General features: G+C 41.3%; 1 protein-coding gene across 1 annotated transcript in view; it reads right to left on the bottom strand.

The window, feature by feature from the left end:
• The window catches only part of LOC126161826 (dipeptidyl peptidase 1-like), a 68,520-nt gene that overhangs the window by 31,887 nt on the left and 10,666 nt on the right, over positions 1-25,967 (bottom strand). Inside the window, exons 2-4 of the mRNA XM_049917932.1 lie at positions 22,637-22,816; positions 17,592-17,743; positions 17,358-17,510 (exon numbers count right to left, since the gene is read on the bottom strand). Coding sequence (XP_049773889.1) covers positions 17,358-17,510; positions 17,592-17,743; positions 22,637-22,802 — 471 coding nt within the window. The 5' untranslated portion in view covers positions 22,803-22,816. The remainder of the gene's footprint in view (positions 1-17,357; positions 17,511-17,591; positions 17,744-22,636; positions 22,817-25,967) is intronic.

Raw genomic sequence — 25,967 nt, 5'->3', positions numbered from 1 at the left:
TGCGTGAAGTACAGGGTTCGTCATAAGTAACTCCGGAACTTCAGGCAAGGGGAAGAAAAATGCCACTTATCAGAAAATCAGAGAGAATATTGGAGAAAACAGGAGCACCTGTTTGAGAATCGATAGCTCACGTGAGACGCCCGTACTAAGCAAAGAAGCGAAAGTGAAAGGGGGAAGGAATATATAGGGAAACAACCTTGAAGACAATGTTATCGAAGAATAAGAGGAATTAGATGAAGACGAGATGGAAGATATGATACTGCGAGAAAAATCAGGCAGAGCACTGAAAGACCTAAGTATAAATAAGTCTTCTGGCTCATACCACATTCTCTCACCATTATTAAGATCCTTTGAAGAGCCAGCTGGTGTGCAAGGTATGAAAAAAGCTAAATAGCCTAATACTTCAAGAAAGATGAAATGATTCAGATTCCTATTAAAGTGGCTTACAGGTGTGAATAGTACCAAACTATCAGTGTAGTAAGTCACGGTTGGAAAACACTGAGACGTGTTATTTATAGTAGAATGGAAAGAGTGGTAGAAGCTGACCACGGGGAAAATCAGATACTGAAGAAACATAGGAACACAAGAGGCAATATTGCCGTTAAGGATTATCTGAGAAGATAGACGGAAGAAAGGCAAACCTACGTTCATAGCATTACAAATTGAGAAAAGAATTTGATTAGGTTGACTGGAATACTCGCCTTAAAATTCTTAACGTGGCAGGTATAAAATACGGGGAGCAAAAGGTAAAGAACAAGAGTTACAGAAACGAGAGTGCCATTATGAAAGTCAGAGGACATGAAAGAGAAAAGTAGTTGAGGAGGCAGTAAGACACCTCATCTCCGATGCTATTTAAGGAATATAAAGGAGAAACCTACAAAGTAAATTAAAGCTCAGGGAGAAGAAATAAATTATGAGGTTTGGCGATGATACTGTCATTCTGTCAGAGAGGTCAAAGGACTTGGAACAACAGCTGAACGGAATGTGCAGGATCTTCAAAAAGAAGTTATGACATGAACGGCAACATGAGTAAAGGAAACGTAAGGCGATGCTTGTAACGTCTAGAGAAACAAAAACAATATATTATGTAGTAATTAGAGAATTAGATGTATCATATTGTGTCATTGCATAAAATTATGTATTTTTTTTTATTATTTATTTTTGAAAACGTCTGCGTCGGCGAGTAATAAAACCGACACAGAAGATAAATGTTAAACAGAGATAAAAGAAATGAACTAGTATATAATACGTGATGTAGATTAATGTCTTTGTCTTCTTAACTTAGAAGTTGCGCGAGTAAGATCTCCTGTTGTTGTCGTAGAGAACGCGAATGTAGCACTCTTTTGTCGAGACTAAGCAATTTACGCCATTACGCCTGAATTCATAAAGGTCTGTAATCACTGAGATATTTAAAGGTTTTAATAGAGTTGTTTAAATGAAAACTTGTATCATTTATTGTTAAGCTTGCTTGCATATTATCCCATCCTGTTGAAACATTTTTCAGTTATATAAATATTATCTGTGGTGCTGAGCTGCGTGGAGAACGAAAAGCCGCTGCCGCGGCGTATTTAAACGACTTACGACATAGTCGAGCATACCGCAAGGAAGCGGTAAAATAATAGTAAAATAATATTATTTCTTTTAGCTCCCAGACTGGCAGTGAAGATCAGCGGATTTTATGATGTGTTGCAGATTGACGCGGGCTGCTGATAGGATATAATTTACAGTGCAAATAATTTAATGTACCTTCAGAATCTGATAGGAATCTTGCTGTGCTCCGTTCTGATCTGGCAAACTTTATAGTGACAACGCATTTTTTAATGAGAGTCTCATGTTCTTGGGCTAGTCGTGGTGTGAAATAGCATTTTAACGAGAAATAAAATCCACTGCGAACTTGTGTTTTTGAACGATCATACGAACTGTAACATCAGTGTTCATAACAAAGTAATTTCAACTTTTACTCATTATGAAGTAGGGAAGATATATTGATTTCTAGCATGAGTTGCAGTTACGAAAAATCGTTCCTTAAATTGTAGGCCAGATCCAGAACAATCAAACTTCCATATATACATTTTATTCCGCTAAAAGGTAATGATGATAATGAAAAGCAAAGCACAGCATTGATAAAAGTATTTCGCGTAACTCTTTCCGTAAATGTGTTGTTACAAAGAGAATAAATAAACCAAAGAGTAACAATTTAACAATTCGCGAGAGAGAACTATTACGCGAAACTGTCGCCCAAAAACGCGGGGCCCGAATTTGCAGTGGCCACAAATATAAAATTTTATGTATTTTTCTTTCAGTGTTGATTGTTATGTATGTATAGATATATATGTATTTAGTGATGAATGTATGTATGTATATCATGATCAATGCTATGTATTAATGAATGTGTAAACACTCTTTCATGACAAAACGTACTACTGCAAACGAGTCTGAGAAGACGATCCTGATAGTACTGAGAAGCTGTAACGACTACGTAATCCGGGGGCAGCCGAACCCCGAGATAAGATAAACTAAAGGTAAGACTACAGTGTAGTTGTCCTGTTTGTAGAAGTCGTGCTCCAGTGAAGTGATCTCATTTCGCTAGTGGTGTGCATATTGTACGTAGTTTGATGTTAGTGTTCGTGACAGGACAAAGTTGATGGTAGATAGTAATTTTTAGTGTGCAGTTAGTGTAGATAAATTAACGTATTTTGTGTGCAAGGGGCAAAACTGTCAGACTTTATGTTTTAGTAAGCAATTTAGGAATATGGTTAAGTTGCGTAGTCAACGTCCGAGCAATATGGATACTGAGGAACAACAATTAGTTAGTGCAGGAAATGTGGAACCGGGTACCTCAAGTAGTACTAGTACTCTCTTTGAGGATATAACATGTGAGAATGTGGGGGCAGGGGCACAGGAAGTGGTGCCACCGCCCACTAGTCCTCAAGGGGATGTAGAGAAAGAAGTTGTACCACCAGCAGAAAAGCAGGAACCAGCGAGTGGTAATCTGCCTGGTGGGTATTCGCTTCAGGCTATATTAGAGCGCGTGCTGAATTACCAGGCAGAATTTGCGCAACAGCAAGTCGAGCGAGACCGCCAGCAAGCTGAGCGAGATCGTAGGCTAGAAGAAAATTTACTTGCCCAGCAAGCTGAGCGAGAACGCCGGCAAGCTGAGCGGGACCAGCAACTTGTGCAATCGTTAGAAAACATGAAAAAAGAGATTGCAGATATGAAACAGAATTATGAGTCGATACCTAAGGCCGTGCAGGAGCTGACTGAACAGGTCAACAACCTGAAAGTAGCAAACACTAACAGGGTAGACGAAATAGGTGTATTAGCCAATCGAGTAGAAAAGCTAGAAATAGATTCCACGCAGCTTGTAGAGCAGAAGTGGAACGAACAAGCAACTAAAATTGAGACAGAATTCAACTCATGGCTAGAAGTGAAGGAGTGTGAGATTGACAAGAACATTAATTCCAAAGTACAAGCAGCCATAGCAAATAGAGATCCCGAAACGTTTAGTACCGCAGTAAATAGTCAGGTACAGAACGACGTGCAAACCATCAAACAAATACTCAGTGAGGATATTCCGCAGTGGCAAGTGAATATGAACAAACGGATATCCGACCTGGAGAAGGGTTTAGCACAAAGCAGAAAGCATTTGGAACAGGAACCTCTGTCGCCAACAGCCCACGGTTTTGGCAACGCACAAACTTATACGCGATACAACAATGGGGAATCTGTAGTCGATAATGCGAAGAGCTGTAGCTTCGGTTCGGAGCACACAGCATATGTCCCAGGAGAAAAACCATGTAGTTCAAAAATATTAGTGGAAGAAAGTTTAATCAAAAATAGACAATTTCAAACGTTTACTACTGAACGGAAATCAGTACACCCAGTAGTATTCATAAAAAGCTTTAAAAATATCTTGCCCAGTGTGTGGAATGAAACACAGAAAATTCAATACGTAATGTCGTACATTCAAGGTGACGCAGCGTTGTGGGCTACAGAAGTAGCAGACAGCTGCATGACATATGAACAGTTCGAAAGGGCATTTCTATCGAAATATTGGTCGCCTTGTATACAAGAGCGGCTAAGAAAAGAAGTATATAATCCCGAACCGTACTCACCTCGTCTGGGGAATTTGAGACGGTATTTTGAAAAATATATAAACAAAACACGCTACTGGGACGAACCTATATCACCAAGAGACATAATAAGACTACTAAAATCACATTTACCCATTCATATCAAAGAGAAATTAATACACGTACCAGAAAGCGATATGGAAAACTTCCTGTCTGTTCTAGATTCTATAGACTTGATACAGGAAGACGCAAAATCAGCGTGTGATCACTCGCGGAATAATGGGTCAGGATGTAAACATGACAGGAATAGTAGTGCACAAAACCACAACCATGGAAATAGTGGGGTTGGTAACAAGCGGCAAGAACATTCGCAAAATGGTAGTAATGGTAGAGGCCAGAACGGGTATGGACAAACAACTTATAACAAAAAGCGTCGATTTGACGACCGGTACGAATCCGGAATGTCAGGGACCAACCGCTGGAAAAATGCGCGAGGTCAGTGGCAGAGCAATTATAGTGATAGTAACCGAAATTGGCAGCAAAATCAGCGAAGAAGCCCAGAGCGACAGGGTAGTGACCTGTATGACAACAATAGACCACCACCGCAAAACGCGCCTATTGCGCAGCCGTGGCGGCCGACAAATCAGAGTGTACATATAGTGGAGGTCGCGGACAATAGCCGTCCAAGTACTTCACAAGTAACTAATCCAACAAACTAGAATCGGCCTCGATATGCTCTCCATCGATGGCCGAGGGATGGAGTGAGAGCAACACGAGTGATAATAATATACCTGGGATACGTATGCTGCGATACAACGATGGTGTCAGTATGGATAAAGATCTACTGAACGAACCGCACGAATGTAAGAAAGATAATAACGAAAATGTGCAAGCTATTATCGAAGCGAAAATTAATGATGTTGCAGTGAATATAATCATCGACACAGGTGCTTCAGTAAGTGTAATGAGTATGGGGTTATTTAAGGCACTGGGAAAAGGACATAGCATTCCGACTTTCCCGGTTAATAATTGTAAGGTGTCTGGAGCCATTAGTGCACAGAGCCAATCAGTTAAGTACCAGGTGCAGGTGGAGATTTGTAAGGAGGGCGAAGCCATAGTGAGCTCGTTCCTCGTTGTAAAAGGATTGAAGGTGGCCTGCATTCTGGGAGTAGATTTTCTCCGCGAGAGGGACGCATTGATCGACCTCTCCTTGGGGAAATTAAGCATAGTTAATAGGGGTAGAAGGATTGAGTTATCTATGATGAAATCGAAGGAGGTACTTGTGCCGTGTTGTAATCGAATCAATATCAAGGGTAGGAACCCTTGGGTACTACACCTTGATGATTTTTCGCATGCAGCAGACCTCTATTATCCGAATTTAGAGGATCGAAATTTTGAAATAAATGTTCAGGCATTTAAAACCAAAGTGCAGGAATCTGAAGGGTTAAGCGATACACAAAAGCAACAGTTGACGCAGCTGCTATTGGAATACACTATGGTATTTACCGACCGACCAGGAATAGTCAAAGGGTACCACTATCACATTGAGGTGATGCCCCATAAAACATAATGTCGCGCAACTTACTCCATCCCTTGGTCGAGGAGGGAATTGGTAGCTAAAGAGATTCGGAAGATGTTAGAGTGGGATATCATTGAGCCCTCATTCTCTCCATATAGTAGTCCTCTTGTAGCAGTGGCGAAAGCCAATGGAAAAATCAGGCTAGTGTTAGATGCGAGGGACATTAACAAAATTATCATACCTGTCCGGACTCGCCCTGAGAATTTAGATGAGCAGATACAAAAATTTCATGGAGTACAGTACTTGACCTCGGTCGATCTTAAAAGTTCATATTGGCAAATTCCCCTTACACCGGAATCCAGGAAGTACACAGCTTTCATATTCGGAGGGCGAAGTTACCAATTCAAGGTACTTCCCTTCGGATTGAATGTGAGTGCCGGAGTGTTTATTACTGCACTAGACACGGTATTGGGTCCAGACTTATTAGAAAAAATCACTGTATATGTTGATGATCTGGTAATCGCTACTGCTACTTGGGACGAACATATGGAATTGTTGCGTAGAGTACTAGAGAGATTTAAGCAAGCAGGTGTGACAGCAAACCTAGAAAAGTCAAAATTTGGACGAAATAAAATTAAATTTTTAGGTCATCTTATTACACCACTTGGTATCCGCCCAGACAACAAAATACTAGAGGCGATCCGAGAATTTCCAAGCCCCCGCACTAAGAGACAATTGAAAGCGTTCCTGGGGCTCACGTCTTTTTTCAGAAGGTTCGTGCCCAATCAGTTGTTAAATGACGCGTCACTACTAAATCTACTACGAAAAAATGTGCAGTGGGTTTGGACTGACAAATGTCAACAAGCTTTCGAAGCGATCAAAACCGCCCTACTGAATGCAAATATTTTGCAACACCCAGATCTGTCAAAAGATTTTTGTCTTGCGACGGATTCATGTTCCTATGGCCTGGGAGCGTGCTTATTTCAGTGGGGGGAAGGAAACGACCCGACAACAATAAAGATTATCGGCTTCGCCAGTAGGACTTTAACTAGCTGCGAGAGAGCCTACTCGGCAACCGAACTGGAAGCACTTGCGGTAGTCTGGGCTGTAAAAAAGTTCAATTATTATCTACAAGGGAAGGAGATTAGAGTGTATAGTGACCACCAGGCGTTAAGTTTTTTGATGTCATGCAAACTATTCCATACCAGACTGAGGAGATGGATGCTTGTCTTACAAGAATACCGGATAAAGATTATGTACATAAAAGGCCAAGATAACGTGATAGCGGATGCTCTGTCGCGACTGCCGGTAGGATTACCGGATTTAGCAGAATTGTTAGAGCAGTCCGCGGAGTATAAAGTGCTGTTAGTGCGTGACAATACTTACATGAAGGATTTTTTATATATATGTAAAAACATGGTCGAATTACAGAGGGCAGATCCGATGTGGAAAAAAATCATTAATAATATTGAAGAGGGTGTTAACAATAGAGATGAGCAAGGTTTTAAAATTGTGAATCATATTTTGTATCATAAACTTAGTACGAAAGAAGACTGCTGGGCAGTATGTATACCTAACCAGTCGGTAAAAGTTATGATATGGCACACGCACTTGGCATGGGGCCATGCAGGGATTGGAAAGTGTGCAGAGATCATGGCGAGATACTGCTACTTTCCCAGTATGAAACACCAGATTCAGGCAACAGTTAGAACTTGCGTGATATGTCAAAAAGCAAAACATTATAATAGATCCACTAAGTTTGAACTACATCCCATAGTTCCACTCAGGCCGCTTCAAATAGTATCTGTGGATGTAGCCGGTCCTTATCCCATGGCCAGAGGAGGTATGAAATATATACTGGCCATGTACGATATTTTTTCCAAATACTTGGCAATTTATTGCATAAAATCAGCTACTGCCAAAACCATGGTCAGGCGGATCAATCAAGAATACTTGCCTCAAGTGGGAAAACCCGAAGCCATAACGACTGATAATGCTTCTTATTTCACGGGTCGAACTTGGAAAAATTACCTACGGGAACAAAATATACAGCATATTCTGGTATCCCGGTTCCATCCAGAAGCAAGTCTAGTTGAAAGAATATTTAGAGAATTGAATAAGTTCCTTAGAATCTACTTAGGGAACCGACATACAAAATGGCCAGGACTAGTACCGAAATTTGTAGAAATACACAATTTAACACCCCATTCAAGTACAGGCTATCCACCGGTAGAGATACTGAATGGATTTAATGAGACACCGAATGAATGGCTCACGCCTTTGCCGAGACTACCAGTCAAGGCAGAAACAAGGGAGGAAAAGATGAAAGAGATATGGAACAGACTAACCAGCTGTGCGGCAAAGAGGAAAAGGAAGTACGACCGAGGTGTAACTAACGAACAGAAATATAATGTAGGAGATCTAGTACTTATTCGTAACCACCCTAAATCCTCAGCCACCTTAAAACGGAATAGTAAGTGGCAATTGCTATATTCAGGGCCCTTTGAAGTAATAAGCGTGCCACACGAATGTAGCTATTTGTTAGCACATCCCCATACGAGGAAGATCAAAGGATTGTATCCACGTAAAGATGTGAAGTTATTTATTCAGTGACATATCACATATAAAGAGTAATAGTTATAAGAAGATTTTAATTGTGTTTTAGAATATAAGTATGTTAGTATTAAGAAAGAAATTTGTGTGTAATGAAACTTGGAGGAAATGGATTCAGAAAGTAGGCAATAGCTTACACAGGAAAGATTTTGCTTACAGACAATTAGAGCCATTTAAAATATTATATGCTCATTAAGCAACGAACAATCTTCTTGTTGATAAAGTGAGGATTAATTTCTTGAATCATTATACAAAGGATTAATTTCTTGAACCATTTTCTATGTGTAGTGTGTAAGGGCAATTAATGATGCAATCTAATATAGTAAGGTAACTGTTGTAATTGTATTAGAATAAGGAACCCTGAGAGAGAGAGTCTTGACTAGCCAAACATGGACTTTGTAATATGCAACAATTATGTGATGTTTGCTGCCAGTAGTGATTTGAGAACGACACTGGAGCATAAGCTAATCAAAAAACAAGCCGGTTCCGTGGAAACTCCGCTTTGTATATAACAATGCTTCAATTGAAGCCTGTATACTTGGTACACGCCCTTGAATATTCACTACGCGATACGCGAATTAAGTCAACCAATGTGGAACCTACACTGTAGTCACATAGGAAAAATCATTAAAAATAATGCTAGTGCTAAATGAAGTATTTATTGAGCAATATGCCCAAGTCAAGCTGTCATGCACATGGTAAAATCTGTTTGATAGATGGGTGATAACCAGGCAAGCTACACTGATAAGAAAATTAAAAAATTTTACAAAAGGGCTATATACGCCTAGTAACAATATGAAAAGTGTGTTGTGATAAGGTAAAAACAAATAGACGCCATGTAGATGAGAGTGAGTATATGAAGAACAATTAAAAGGTACTAAAAAATAAACTGTGCGTATAAATAATGGAGGAAAGGACGCAATATTGTGTGTAGCAGGGACAGAAAATGACTGTTGTATCTGCACCAATATATACGTCGATAAGTCTAGTGTTGAGTGACAGACTGTCCTAGTGCAGTGCTCAACGAACAATAGACAGTGTATAAAAACAGTAGTTATTGATCCGTTCGGAGTCGATTTAAACGAACATCGCTCGACGGGGACATTTAGTATGTGTGTTACGAAACATTTTCACGTGTTGAAAGACGCTCTGGCAGTGTACCAACCGTGGAGTGAGTGAAAATGTGTAGTACAATGTGCGTGTGACGAACCTTGAATACCAGTGTCACAATGCCACAAGAAACCTGTTATCACGCCAAACCATCCTGTGCATACCAGTGAAGCGACGGCTTACTGAACAATAAACGCTTTTAACCAGTTGCATCTTCTTCCACAGCTAGTAATCTGTGTTCTTAAAGATAGTACACTGTTGTGGAATGTTTGTTTCATGCGCTACGACGGGGAGCCATGCGAAGAAGCCGAGACGAGTGCCGTGTCGCCAGCCAGCCGGTCACGGTAAACCACTGCCACTCGCCGACATCGGCGAATGGTTCAGCGCGGTTCGTGACTGTTTGGGCGCCACGTCAGCACGACGTCGCTGTTACTGAGAGCCGGTCATCGAACCCAGCGGCCGTCGGCACGCGGCGTTCCAGACGACGCTACTCAACAATTGCTTCGCGCCGCCAGCTCCGTACAACATTGTTGTCATTCAAATGAACTATCAAATATGTGTTTAATGCACTAACATGAATAGGGTTTAGTGGACACTAAATGACGTGACAAACAGTTTTTTTTTTGAGTTATTCAACACAGACCCGAAGTATTCATTGGTTCAGTGATATATAGGTGTAATATGTTTTCGTCATGTTAATGAAGTATACTCGCACGAATGCTAGAAATTTTAAACCAATTGTCGCGAGTAAATGCAAGGACGATTCATGATACTACGGTAAAAATGTGTAATAAGTGACTTTCATTACAATCCAAAACACAAATATTATATGGGTAACAAAGAGACTAAAAGTTTAACATGATCTGACAAATAGCCTTTGTTATATGTGAACATTGAAAGAATCTGAACTTTTTGTGATCAAACTGGGTATTAAAACAAACCAGGCGAGATGACCATGGCTCCGGCGCAGTTTTCCCAGGTTTTCTGATCGCACGTAGCCCGAATGGGGGAGCCAAATAAATGTAATGACCCTGGGACTAGGTTGACGGTCACCTCGCAAAGTGTAAGAACAGTATAAAAAGTGTAATTAAACCTACAGTATAAAAGAACTAAGAAGTGTATGGTGAATGTTCCAACCAAGGTAACAGACAATAACCAAACAGACGTTAGTGGCAGCATATTGCCGAACATTTCCAACGTTAGTCAATTGCTGCCAGGGGGCATTGTAACGTCTAGAGAAACAAAAACAATATATTATGTAGTAATTAGAGAATTAGATGTATCATATTGTGTCATTGCATAAAATTATGTATTTTTTTTTATTATTTATTTTTGAAAACGTCTGCGTCGGCGAGTAATAAAACCGACACAGAAGATAAATGTTAAACAGAGATAAAAGAAATGAACTAGTATATAATACGTGATGTAGATTAATGTCTTTGTCTTCTTAACTTAGAAGTTGCGCGAGTAAGATCTCCTGTTGTTGTCGTAGAGAACGCGAATGTAGCACTCTTTTGTCGAGACTAAGCAATTTACGCCATTACGCCTGAATTCATAAAGGTCTGTAATCACTGAGATATTTAAAGGTTTTAATAGAGTTGTTTAAATGAAAACTTGTATCATTTATTGTTAAGCTTGCTTGCATATTATCCCATCCTGTTGAAACATTTTTCAGTTATATAAATATTATCTGTGGTGCTGAGCTGCGTGGAGAACGAAAAGCCGCTGCCGCGGCGTATTTAAACGACTTACGACATAGTCGAGCATACCGCAAGGAAGCGGTAAAATAATAGTAAAATAATATTATTTCTTTTAGCTCCCAGACTGGCAGTGAAGATCAGCGGATTTTATGATGTGTTGCAGATTGACGCGGGCTGCTGATAGGATATAATTTACAGTGCAAATAATTTAATGTACCTTCAGAATCTGATAGGAATCTTGCTGTGCTCCGTTCTGATCTGGCAAACTTTATAGTGACAACGCATTTTTTAATGAGAGTCTCATGTTCTTGGGCTAGTCGTGGTGTGAAATAGCATTTTAACGAGAAATAAAATCCACTGCGAACTTGTGTTTTTGAACGATCATACGAACTGTAACATCAGTGTTCATAACAAAGTAATTTCAACTTTTACTCATTATGAAGTAGGGAAGATATATTGATTTCTAGCATGAGTTGCAGTTACGAAAAATCGTTCCTTAAATTGTAGGCCAGATCCAGAACAATCAAACTTCCATATATACATTTTATTCCGCTAAAAGGTAATGATGATAATGAAAAGCAAAGCACAGCATTGATAAAAGTATTTCGCGTAACTCTTTCCGTAAATGTGTTGTTACAAAGAGAATAAATAAACCAAAGAGTAACAATTTAACAATTCGCGAGAGAGAACTATTACGCGAAACGCTGTCGAATCAAATTAGATGATGGCGAGAGATTTAGATTAAGAAATGAAATACTCAAGTAGTAGCTGAGTTTTGTTACTCAGGCAGCAAGATAAGTGACGATGACCAAAGATGAGAAGACATGAAATGCAGGCTGGTAACAGCAAGGGAAACATTTCTGAAAAAGAGAATCTTGTTAATATAAAATAAAATTTTAAATGTTAGGAAGTTTCAAATTAAAGTTTTTGTTTGGAGAGCAGCCATGTACGGAAATGAAACGTGGATCATGAACAGTACGGACAAGAAGGATTAGAAGCTGCAGAAATTTGATGCTACAGGAGAATGCTGAAGATTAGATGGCTATATCGTGTAACTAATAATAATAATGTCGTGTAACGAGGGCCTCCCGTCGGGTAAACCGTTCGCCTTGTGCAAGTCTTTCGATTTGACGCCACTTCGGCGACTTGCGCGTCGATGGGGATGAAATGGTGATGATTAGGACAACACAACACCCAGTCCCTGAGCGGATAAAATCTCCGACCCAGCCGGGAATCGAACCCGGGCCCTTTGGATTAACATTCCCTCGCGCTGACCAGTCAGCTACCGGAGGCGAGCGTGTAACTAATAAAGAAGTACTGAATAGAATAGGGGAGAAAAGAAATTTATGGTAAAACTAGATTAAAGTAAGGTATTGGTTGATCATCTTCAAATATGTCTGCATTTCCTAACCATTTCCCAACGATGTCACTTCCATGTACGCAATTACGTCCTCTTATGAGAGCTTTTATAGAGGTGTGGACGTTGTCTGCAATTTTATTTGCACATATTATCTATAGCAGTCCTGACACTTTCTCGAACTTGTAACGGTCCTACTAAATTGGCCGTTCATGTACTATTTTATTCTTCCCTTTAAAGAAGTAATGCTAAGTCAATGCCGTAAGATATTTTCTGAGTGATGGAATTACGTGTGCAAGTGAGGGACAATCATTGTATCAGTTGCCCTAGAAAATTTTTTCATGTTGAGTTACTAAGCGCTACGTGGTGTTTCAACCCGCAGGGTTATGGAGTACGTCGTTGGAGGTGGCGTTAGCGGTGACGGCGAGACGATAATGAATCAGGCAGCACAGAACATGGAAAAACTGTCTACGAGATAAAGACAATATGAATTATGTTGTAATGCGTCGGTCGTTAGCATGTATTCTTTTGAGACTGACGTTAATATCTTATTGCGCCAGGCCAGACTTATTGACGTTGATACTGAACTTAACATTGTGCGATTTACATGAAGGAAGCTCAGAATTGAAGAGGCCGAGTGATTGTAGTTCATAGTTTCAAAAAACGATCAGGATCCGTTTGTTTAGAAGTTCACTGTTTTCCTTTACGTAAAGAGAGTGTTTGAGTGACGGGATAGTGATTTAATTTCGAGTTTATTACATTAAACTTCAATTTACTTATTTCAAGCGGTGAGATGTGTTATATGGAGAGAATTATCCTTTGACTTTGGCCGGCCGGTGTGGCCGAGCGGTTCTAGGCGCTTCAATCTAGAACCGCGCTCCCGCTACGGTCGCAGGTTCGAATCCTGCCTCGGGCATGGATGTGTGTTATGTCCTTAGGTTGGTTAGGTTTAAGTAGTTCTCAGTTCTAGGGGACTGATGACCTCAGATGTTAAGTTCCATAGTGCTCAGAGCCATTTGAATCATTTTATCCTTTGATTTTACTGTTTTTTCCTTGGAATGATTACACGCCTGGAGCTGTGGGATCATGGATGGGCGGGGCTTTACTATTGTAGGAATTCTTAATTTATTTACTTATTTAAATTGATCAAATTAAAGCTTGCAGGCCCTCTCTTACATGATACGAGAGTTTCGCACATACATCACTTTTTTTATAATACAGTTACCTAATAAATAACGATAATTTTAATATGGCAGATAGTAATGACATGGTATTAATACTATTAAATAGGGACAATGATTGTTCGCGTTCACGACATTCCGTAAGTCACACGTATCCTCTGGGTGTTGCTAAAGAAGTCACTTCAAGGCAAATGTTTAAGGCCAAGAAGCAGAGGTAGCCAGATAATCTGAAATGTCTTCTGGTTAAAATAAATTTGTCACGAGACACAGACACAGACGGTTTTTCTCAGGACACTCCAGTTGTAAACTTGGGACCTGTTATCTAGATCCGTCAAATCAATGTTGAAGGCACAAGTAAATGTCAAGTCTTACAGAACATCTTATCAAAATATAACGTCATTGTTATTGCTGTACAGGAAACACATACTGAAAATGAAGAGCAAATGAATCAGAGAGGAAACATTCCTGTCTTTGACTTACTAGGACTGTCCTCCACAATGCCTTCAATTGCCTTGCGTCCAGAACAAGGTCCCTGGATTCGACCAACCTTAGGCTATTTGGACTACCTTGAATCGCATCCGAACGGGCCGTGGAAGATATGCAGACACTTTTTACAAGTGGGGCAAATCATCATCGCCAACGTGTGACTGTGGTGCGGAACGATAGACAGTTGCTCATTCGGAATCAAAATGTCCCGCAAGTTCCTGCAAGGGTCCTTTCGAAAATTTCCTGACAGCGACGAGTGTTGTGATAAAATACATAAAAGAACTTGACATTTATATATAGGTGTTGTCATTTGTGTTATTTTATGTTGTGCTTAAATTATGACATGTAGTAGTTTTGTAGTCACTGTGTATGTATTGCCATTTGATAAATGAATAAAAATATAATTAAAATTATTTGAGCATGTGAAGGGAATATGTGAATAAACAGCACTGACTAAGAGCTAATAAACTTAATGCTGGTTGTTTTACTATTACTGCTTCTATTGCTGCCACCATAATAATAGTTATAATAATGGAGTTATGTTTTTTTGGGGGAAGAGACCAAACAGCGAGGTCATCGGTCTCATCGGATTTGTGAAGGGTGATACTGGCAGATACAAAATGTGTTGATGGGTGTACAAACGCTATATCTGGCGTAGCAAGGTCTGAGGGAAGGAAGTTACATGTGTTCAAGCAGCCAAATGCGAATTTACTATCCAAATAAGACTTAATGTGCTGTATCCGTTGGCCATAATCAAGGATATTTATGGACGGTTCACTCGAGGCAGAACTAAAAGAACTATATTATTGTTTAACTTTAAGACTTGGGAATGGGAGACTTGAACAGGTATTAGTTAATATTTCATGCTGTTAAATACGAGAACCGCCACAGGGTACGCTGGATGCTACTTTTGCTTCTAACGATGCATTGGCAGTAAGAAAGACTTAATGGGTTCTATCTGCAAGAAAGTTTGCAATTTAATCATATATCTGTCCTATTATTCCTTATGTATGTAATTTGTTCCGTAGGCACCGGTAAGGACGTGTCGGCTTTCTGAAAGCCAAGAAACACAGCATCCAGCTGTCAACCTGAACTCCGCTATCTACCTCCTAGTGGATCTCACGAACGAACGGAGCAAGTCGAATTTCACATGATCGATGCTTACAGAAAGTCTTGAAGATGATCGATTTTCAGAAAATTTACGATACGGGAGCACAAAATATGTTCCATAATTTTATAGAGACGTCAGTGATACAGGCCTATAGTTGTGAACATTGACTTTACGACCTGCGCCTTGTTCCAGCTACGTGACGCAATTCGTAGCCGCTTGGGGCTTCGGTAGACTGGTGCTAGCAGGGCGGCTTCCGATATAATACAATCTGTCGCACTACCTCTTCCGCCGACTTTCGACTTGAGCCGATTTTGAACAGCGTACTAAACTTTTTTTTCTGCATCTGTCAATTTTACGCGTTTGCGACGGTAGAATGTTAATTGTGCGGTGATCCGCAAGAATTAAGGAATTTCGGAAAACAATATTCAGTGCTTCAAATTTTATATTAACATTTTCCATTTCGGTGCCATGAAGTACCCGGATGGGCCAAAAATCCTGAAGGAGTTATAACAACTTTTTAAGTTTTTTGACAATTCACCAGGTAATCCTTGCTTAAGAATTCATAGAGCGCTTCTTGCTCACTTAACCCCATAAGCTTGTTTTGGCTTATTTGTCACCAGGTGTCCTGACACGTTTTGATCTGCCATACACCTTTGTATGTTCCTGTTGTTTCTCATACTAACTTTCATGCACAGTACTATGCAGCTTATCACGCATAACACTTTTAAATTTGAACCCGAGGTCTTCCACTTCCTTCTATGCACAGCACAATACACGAAACTGACTGCCCAACTCATTTTTAATAATTTTCCTATCGCACCCGGTAAGTATAAAAACTTTTCACCTTACTTTTTAAATTTTTGTGTGATAGTGGGGACCTACGATTATACGTTGGGTACAATATGGCTGGCTCAGAAAATAAGGTAGCAATCCATCTTATAGCATCCACCGCAGGTGCAGGTGATGCACAAAATATATTCCGAGCTAATTTTATTTCGCTCATTCTATATAATGAGTGGAATAGAAAATTTTTGGCATGTATGTTGGTAGAAGATCCAATGCATTTCCACTGCGAGTGGGTAGTCTCACAAACAGCTATAAATTCAGTATAATGTCGGCATATTCTATAACGCTGCATTCTGTTGTAAGTGTGTGAGGCTAACCAATCAGATCTGCCGATCCGAATCTTAGGCAGCATGTGTGGGATGAGATACAGTCCCTTAACCACATTAAAGGATTCTTCTGGCAACAGGATGACTCCGTTGCAGTAATCGGACAGCAAAACAGCTCTTGAATCACTCCAAATAGAGAAAGCCCTCTGCTAACATTTTTGCTACGTTATTTTAGATGCATACATTACCCTCTGTTTCAACATTCCTGTAACTGCAGGCTTTGAACAGTGATGTTTCCAAATATATTGTGGCTGAGCTTTACTTAGTCTTGTACCATATCTGAAACCATGTTCGGGAAATACGTTCTCGTTCTCTGCTCATACCTAACTTCGGGTGTATACACAGGGCGATTCAGCTACCCCTACCGCTGAGCTTTATGCAGCCCACAACGCCTTCATATACCACGTGCAAGATTTTTATATTCTCTCACTCGTTATGTTCAAACTATTAGCCCCACAGAAAAAATAAACAGGACCTTTTTGTAGAAAATGCAATGTAGTTAAATTTTATACTGGGAACTTTTTGCTGGAGGCCATCGTTTTCGAGTTATTCAGGAAAGATGCATTTGCACTACACTTTTGTACGTTTTCATTGTATAATTCGAATTCGAAAACTATGGCCTCTGGCAAAGACGCATCTCAGTACAAAATTTGACTACATCAACTTTCCCACAAAAGCGCGACTTCATTTTTTCCGTAGGACTAATAACTTGCGCGTAGCGAGCGAGAGAATTTGAAAATCTTGCATGTGGTGTTTGAACCTGCTGCACGATGCATAAGACCCAGCGGTATGAGCAGCTGAATCGCATTGTATGAAATCTCTCCACGATGTTGTGCAATAATAACTAGACTTTTTCGTGTCATCCTCCATGGGAGGTTCCTCACTAGAAAATTGGGATCTCAATCATGGCACATCAAAGATATACGAGTTTAGTCCTAGAAGTTAAAAAGAAGGCTTAAAACTCTACTCTTTACAAGCACAGAATAATAAAGAAGTGATATGCACAGTACAAAAGGGTAAAGGAATAGTGGTTACCTTGTGCGTGGGAAGCTCGGGTTTTGCAGATGAGAGCCGCCTCCTGGTGGAGCCGTCCTTGATGCCATAATAACACGACCAGTGTCGCACGGTGACGTCGTGTGACCACCCGGGCAGTGTCTGGTCACACAGGCTGTAGGTATCGTTACCCACCTGAAAGAAAATATCACAGCGCTAAGTTATCAGCGACTTCGCAACATCGAAAGGAAAGTAAAAACTTTGATGGTCACCCACCGTTTCGTAGGCTGAGAATGCAAAGTATGTTCTGCCGTTTACGGTCACTTCGAAGCCCTGGTTTGATATCAGCGTCCAGGTGCCGACGTTGTCGTATTGGTCCACCGCAACGTTGGGGTAGGACAACGTAACCCGCACTTGGTGAACGACATCTGCCAGCAACAAACGAACGGGCCTCCTATTAAATATCACGCTGCTGTTTCCAACATACTGGAGGAGGCTTCACAACACACGACAGACTTCAGCCTTCACAGCTCAAGGAATTAGATATAAACTGAATACCAAACATCGCTTATTGCTTGAGATTTGTAAGAAAAGTGTAGTGAATAGTATTTCAATGCTGTAACGTACCTATTATTGGAAAACGTAAATTATATTTTCGCTATATTCCCTTAACGGGTCGTAATTTATGCATGCCGATCCGGTTTTACTAAAGCTGAAATTTCTAGTCACAACTGTTTATCTCGTTCAAAACATACAACCACACACTATAACATATCTTCTGATAAAACTGCAAAGTAATATTTCTGCTTATGGACTCCTACGTAATAATCCCCGATATTATTTCAGTTAACTGCAAAAATATTGCTAATGCGTTGAGTGGACAATGAAGAACTGTTTCTTTCGTGTTATGAAAATACAAAGTGTTTTAGGAAATTAACATACACTACTGGCCATTAACATTGCTACACCACGAAGAGGACGTGCTACAGACGCGAAATTTAACCGACAGGAAGAAGATGCTGTGATATGCAAATGATTAGCTTTTCAGAGCATTCACACAAGCGTGGCGCCGATAGCGACATCTACAACGTGCTGACACGAGGAAAGTTTCCACCCGATTTCTCATACACAAACAGCAGTTGATCAGCGTTGCCTGGTGAAACGTTGTTGTGATGCCTCGTGTAAGGAGGAGAAATGCATACCATCACGTAGCCTATCGCGATTGCGGTTTATTGTATCGCGACATTGCTCCTCGCGTTGGTCGAGATACAATGTTAGCAGAATATGGAATCGGTGGGTTCAGGAGGGTAATACGGAACGCCGTGCTGGATCCCAACGGCCTCGTATCACTAGCAGTGGAGAAGACAGGCATCTTACCCATATCGCTGTAACGGATCGTGCAGCCACGTCTCGATCCCTGAGTCAACAGATGGGGACGTTTGCAAGACAACAACAATCTGCACGAACAGTTCGACGACGCTTGCAGGAGCATGGACTATCGGCTCGGAGACCATGGCTGCAGTTACCCTGACGCAACATCACAGGCAGGAGCGCCTGCGATGGTGTACTCAACGACGAACCTGGGTGCACGAATGGCAAAAGTCATATTTTCGGATGAATCCAGGTTCTGTTTACAGCATCATGATGGTCGCATCCGTGTTTGGCGACATTGCGGTGAACGCACATCTGAAGCGTGTATTCGTCATCGCCATACTGGCGTATCACCCGGCGTGATGGTATGCGGTGCCATTGGTTACACGTCTCGGTCACCTCTTGTTCGCACTGACGGCACTTTGAACAGTGGACGTTACATTTCAGATGTGTTACGACCCGCGGCTCTACCCTCCATTCGATCCCGGCGTAACCCTACATTTCAGCAGGATAATGCACGATCGCGTGTTGCAGGTTCCGTACGGGCCTTTCCGCATACAGAAAATGTTCGACTGCTGCCCTGGCCAGCACATTCTCCAGATCTCTCACCAATTGAAAAGTCTGGTCAATGGTGGCCGAGCAACTGGTTCGTCACAATGCGTCCATCACTACTCTTTTTTTCTATGAGGATGGAGGATGTGGTCTCTACATCTACATCTACATCCATACTCCGCAAGCCACCTGACGGTGTGTGGCGGAGGGTACCTTGAGTACCTCTAATGGTTCTCCCTTCTATTCCAGTCTCGTATTGTTCGTGGAAAGAAGGATTGTCGGTATGCCTCTGTGTGGGCTCTAATCTCTCTGATTTTATCCTCATGGTCTCTTCGCGAGATATACGTAGGAGGGAGCAATATACTGCTTGACTCTTCGGTGAAGGTATGTTCTAGAAACTTTGACAAAAAGCCCGTACCGAGCTACTGAGCGTCTCTCCTGCAGAGTCTTCCACTGGAGTTTATGTGTCATCTCCGTAACGCTTTCGCGATTACTAAATGATCCTGTAACGAAGCGCGCTGCTCTCCGTTGGCTCTTCTCTATATCTTCTATCAACCCTATCTGGTACGGATCCCACACTGCTGAGCAGTATTGAAGCAGTGGGCGAACAAGCGTACTGTAACCTACTTCCTTTGTTTTCGGATTGCATTTCCTTAGGATTCTTCCAATGAATCTCAGTCTGGCATCTGCTTTACCGACGATCAACATTATATGATCATTCCATTTTAAATCACTCCTAATGCGTACTCCCAGATAATTTATGGTATTAACGGCTTCCAGTTGCTGACCTGCTATTTTGTAGCTAAATGATAAAGGATCTATCTTTCTGTGTATTCGCAGCACATTACACTTGTCTACATTGAGATTCAATTGCCATTCCCTGCACCATGCGTCAATTCGCTGCAGATCCTCCTGCATTTCAGTACAATTTTCCATTGTTACAATCTCTCGATACACCACAGCATCATCTGCAAATAGCCTCAGTGAACTTCCGATGTCATCCACCAGGTCATTTATGTATATTGTGAATAGCAACGGTCCTATGACACTCCCCTGCGGCACACCTGAAATCACTCTTACTTCGGAAGACTTCTCTCCATTGAGAATGACATGCTGCGTCCTGTTATCTAGGAACTCCTCAATCCATCACACAATTGGTCTGGTAGTCCATATGCTCTTACTTTGTTCATTAGACGACTGTGGGGAACTGTATCGAACGCCTTGCGGAAGTCAAGAAACACGGCATCTACGTGTGAACCCGTGTCTATGGCCCTCTGAGTCTCGTGGACGAATAGCGCGAGCTGGGTTTCACATGACCGTCTTTTTCGAAACCCATGCTGATTCCTACAGAGTAGATTTCTAGTCTCCAGAAAAGTCATTATACTCGAACACAATACGTGTTCCAAAATTCTACAACTGATCGACGTTAGAGATATAGGTCTATAGTTCTGCACATCTGTTCGACGTCCCTTCTTGAAAACGGGGATGACCTGTGCCCTTTTCCAATCCTTTGGAACGCTACGCTCTTCTAGAGACCTACGGTACACCGCTGCAAGAAGGGGGGCAAGTTCCTTCGCGTACTCTGTGTAAAATTGAACTGGTATCCCATCAGGTCCAGAGGCCTTTCCTCTTTTGAGCGATTTTAATTGTTTCTCTATCCCTCTGTCGTCTATTTCGATATCTACCATTTTGTCAGCACCGTGGTATCGTGTTGAAGTTGCATGGGCAGCTGTACCTGTACACGCCATCCAAACTCTGTTTGAGTCAATGCCCAGGCGTATCTATGTACCCAAATTGCGTGCAAATGTAATCACATGTCAGTTCTAGTATAATATATTTGTCCAATGAATACCCGTTTATCATCTGCATTTCCTCTTGGTGTATCAATTTTAATGGCCAGCAGTGTATGATATTAATCTTTATTCTGCGAAATTGTAGTTACTTTGTCTATGAGAAAAGCGTCATTAGATTGTTTCTTTCTACCCTTTCTGCCAGCGGCACGATACAGATGTAAGTTTACATTTGTTTTGTCTGTTCTTCTGGACATGTCCGAAAGAACAGACACCACACTTACACGTCCTGACGGCGACATATTGATACCTTCAGTGCTGATACACTGTCCGTTCGATCTCTTGCGGGAATCAGGTAAGGCTGCAAACCATGAGCATAATGGACAGGGACACGCGACATGCGCGAATTTGATTCAGACAGAAAGCGTGCTCAGGTGGGCGAACTGTTTAAGGCTACCACTATCGATAAATCCAGCCTGGAGTCCCGGTACGGCACAAATGTTCCCTTCTCGCCAATTGCTTTATTTCTATGTCCGATTGCAGGTGATGTCGGAATTTCTCTTTCGCCACAGATGAAAGTGTAATCATCATGACGGTTGGACCATTATATTATAACTTTGTTTTCTTTTGTAAAATGAAATAGTCCGAATTTTCCTGTTTTAACTATATAAGGCAACTAATTTCTGGCCGTTTACAGTAGGTTGAAGTGACTTGTTTGGTGACGCAACGAGCGAGCGCCATAAGCGTTTCATAGTTAGTTTTTTATGTTTGAAAGTCGAACTTGCATCGTAATTAGAAGTCGGCTTTTTTCCTACAACGTAATCTCTTTTGTATGACGGTCAACAACGTACCCGGTTATTCCTCACCAAGATCGCCATTAACCAAGAATAATCATTTTGGCCTGAATTTAATATTCATTCAAGTTACTAGAGCCAAAGAACGTGATTTTATTCAGACTGAAAATAATATTTAAAACAATTTCAATTAAAAATGAGAATAATAGCACCTTCAGACCTTCCACCTATTTACCGCCTATGAAGACGATCCTATTGCTTGAGATTTTGTGACGTACACAAAAGGAACCACTTCAGCACTTTTCAGTAACAAAGATTCTCTTTTTCGTTTATGTTGGATAGATATTGATGTTCGCAGCAGTACGAACGTGTGTGGCACATTTTATGTGAGGTCTGATCCAAAATACCGAAAATAGCAGTTGAATTGATGTTAAATTACCAAATTACTTTTGAATCTACATCAAACGTAGAACTTTGAGACGGTTTTCCACAAGGGGCAAAGTGCACGATCTTCAGGCAATGGATCAGATCATTTACTGACACACACGGTGGATGCCTGATTAAAACGACAAAACTCATCTGGGTGTATGAATATGAATTAATTTACAGCGTTTTCTTGCCAACTACCACAGTTTATCTAACAAGACTTCCGTCAGTTGCAAATGGCCTGGCTAACAGATTTCTCTTACTTTCAGATAAATGCAGTAAGGAGACGCAACGAAGATGTAGCAGAGGGGAAAGCGATTCAGCAGTGCAAAACGAAAAGAAATAGAAAATAAATGATTATTCGATTCGTCGAGGGAAGATTTCTTACCAAAATCTTCGCAGAGGGCGGAGCTGTCGAGGTTCCGCTGTCCCTCGTGGAAGGTCCAGGAGCCCTCTATGTCGCTGTACAGGCAGCTGGCGGGCGTGTCCGCTGACACCGCAGCCAGCAGCAGCGCAGAAGCTGCCGCAACCAACGCACTCACTCCAGCGGTCATGGCCACAGACGTCTCTGAAAACAGGAAAGCGATCTGACTGAGTCGATGAATAAGCAGTGTCTGACAATCAAGTGTAGCGATTACAGGCTTCAAACTATTACCACGCTCGCAAAAGGAAATCTGCAGTTGGAAAGAGCGTACTACACAGCCGCTGAAACGCTTAATCTTGTTCACAATGCGTATGTTTTTAGGTGTAAGTAGTAGTCTCTCGTTACAGGGTGCAACAGATGGCTAAATTAAATTCTGCAACTGACTGGTAATCGGCGAAAGAGGGAGCGAAGACCAGAGGCGTGTTAGCAGTGGTCAGTCTGACGTGATGGTCAGGTACGAGGGGCGTTCCATAACTAACACAAGGCACTTTTTTTTCATCATCACTTGCGGTTGCAAAAGAGCGGAATTTGCTGTTGAATATCATGGAATTTTCCGCCTTCAACTCCTATAGTTTCAAGAAGTTTCGACAGGTGAGGGCTCTATACGTAGCCTTCAACGTGGCGTCTGTAACGGAGATGCGTTCCAAGGAGAGCTCTACAGCTGTCATTGAGTTGCTTTTGGCGGAAAACTAGAGCATCGCAGATGTTCATATGCGCATGCAGAATGTCCGTGGAGACCTGGCAGTGAACAAAAGCATGCCGAGTCGATGGAATGGAGAAGGCGTCTGTCATCATCGTAATAAGATTGCGCAAACCTGACCAGTATCCAGCGCGACGGTCGACCGCACCCAGCTATGACTCTTGCAATGTTGGAACGTGCGGACACTCTCATTCGAACTGACTGCCGGATCACAATCAAGCACTTCACTGCACTTAGTGATTTGACCCAAAAATTGTAGTGGGTAAAGAAGTAATTATTGCTTCAAAATGGTTTATTTGGACAGTAAACGATCATAAACATTAAACTAAATTAAGTGTAAGCTACATATGCTAGTATTAGGTTTCCACGTTGGGAGAAAGTTGACTCAAATAAGCAAACATTAATGATAGAGTTGTCAAAGTTTTGAACAGATTAGGCCTCGATCAAAATATTGGTTTAACCTTTAATAAGTCACCGTCTCAAAAGACTAACACGAATTCTTTACAGAGAAATTGGAAAACTGGTAGAAGTCGACCTGGGGGAAGATCAGTTTGGATTCCGTAGCAATGTAGGAACACGTGAGGCAATACTGACCCTATGACTTATTTTAGAAGATAGGTTAAGGAAAGGGAAATCTACGTTTCTAGATTTTATAGACTTAGAGAAAGCTTTTGACAATGTTGACTGCAATACTCTCTTGCAAATACTGAAGGTGGCAGGGGTCAAACACAGGGAGCGAAAGGCTATTTACAATTTGTACAGAAACCAGATGGCAGTTATAAGAGTCGAGGGGCACGAAAGGGAAGAAATGGTTGGGAAGGGAGTGAGACAACGTTGTAGCCTCTCCCCGATGTTATTCAATCTGTAAATTAAGCAAGCAGTAAAAGAAACAAAAGAAAAATTTGGAGTAGGAATCAAAATCCATGGAGAAGAAATAAAAACTTTGAGGTTTGCCGAAGATACTGTAATTCTGTCAGAGAAAGGAAAGGACCTGGAAGAGCGGTTGAACGGAATGGAGAGTGTCTTGAAAAGAGGATATAAGATGAACATCAAGAAAAGGAGGATAATGGAATGTAGTTTAACTAAATCAGGTGATGCTACGGGGATTAGATTAGGAAATAAGACACTTAAAGAACTATGTGGCCGAAGTAGAGCGGATATACAATGGCTATGGCAAAGAAAGAAGAAGAGAAATTTGTTAACATCGAGTGTAGACTTAAATGTCAGGAAGTCCTTCGTAAAAGTGTCTGTATGGAGTTTAGCAATGTATGGAAGTGAAACATGACGATAAACAGCTTAGACAAGAAGAAAATATAAGCTTTAGAAACGTGGTACTACAAAGAATGCTCAAGATTATATGGGTAGATCACTTAACTAATGACATGGTACTGAATAGAATTGGGGAGAAGAGGAATTTATGGCACAACTTCACTAGAAGAAGGGATCGGTTGGTAGGACACGCTCTGAGGCATCAAAGGATCACCAATTTAGTATTGAAGGGCAGCGTGGAGGGTAAATAATCGTAGAGGGAGACCAAGAGGGGAATACACTAAGGAGGTTCAGAAGGCTGTAGGGTGCTGTAGTTACTCGGAGATGAAGAAGCTTGCACAGGATAGAGTAGCATGGAGAATGCATCAAACCAGTCTCTGGACTGAAGACCACAACAACAACAACAACATCTGATATTCTGATGATGGGCTATGTCCGAAACACATGAACAAAAAAGAGCTTTTAGCGACTGGACTATTGTTATTAAGGGCCAGATGGCGGTGATGTGTTCAGTTACTAGTATATTGGTCGCACGGCTTCTACGCAGCTTTATGCCGCAACATAAACGTTTAGGGAGAGTCTACAGTGACAGCCCCCCCCCCCCCCCCCCCCCAGCCATCACGGCTATCTGTAGAGCATTATATGGACTCGACGAAACAGCAAAACTTGAAATATTTATTCCAAAGTTCCAGCTGAATATTATCACCGAGAGTGATACTCGATAACAGTACTGAATAATGACTCTCAAGTTCCCGGAATAAGTTGAGTTCAGTTAATATTAAAGCAAGATTGAGAGAATTGTGAAGATGGTTCGATGATTCATCTGCCAGGCACTTAAAGGTGATTTGCAGAGTATCCATGTAGATGTGGATGTAGAAGACAAAGTGCTAGATCTACAGCCTTGCTTCCGCCGTTTTTTGTGGAAGTTAGAGGCTTTATTGTGTAATACTTACAAAACATTTATGATTCAAAGTACAGACCATTGCTAGCCATTACTTTTCCCACCTTTCGGCCAGTATTCGAATACCGCGGTGGAAGAACTGGGCCCCTTTTGAGGAGACCCATGAATCGATCAAATTTCGCACTTGTTCATGTTACCAGAAGTGCTGGTCAGCCAGGTCGTGTCCCATTGATCGAAAAAGATGGGAGAGTAGACCCTGGCGGTGGCCAGCTTGTATTGATCTTTTTATGCGGAAACATTAATACTTTATTTCACCATCTTTACAGCTAAGTAATTAAAGCTTCTACCTGTTTGCCTGTTAATAAAAAATATTTAGTTCAGTAATATCACCTGGGACAATCTATACCTCCTATGGGGCAAGTTGT

Source organism: Schistocerca cancellata, chromosome 1, assembly GCF_023864275.1.
Source record: "Schistocerca cancellata isolate TAMUIC-IGC-003103 chromosome 1, iqSchCanc2.1, whole genome shotgun sequence".
Lineage (NCBI taxonomy): Eukaryota > Metazoa > Arthropoda > Insecta > Orthoptera > Acrididae > Schistocerca > Schistocerca cancellata.
The sequence above is the reverse complement of the archived record's forward strand: the minus strand, read 5'-3'. Positions and strand labels throughout refer to the sequence as shown.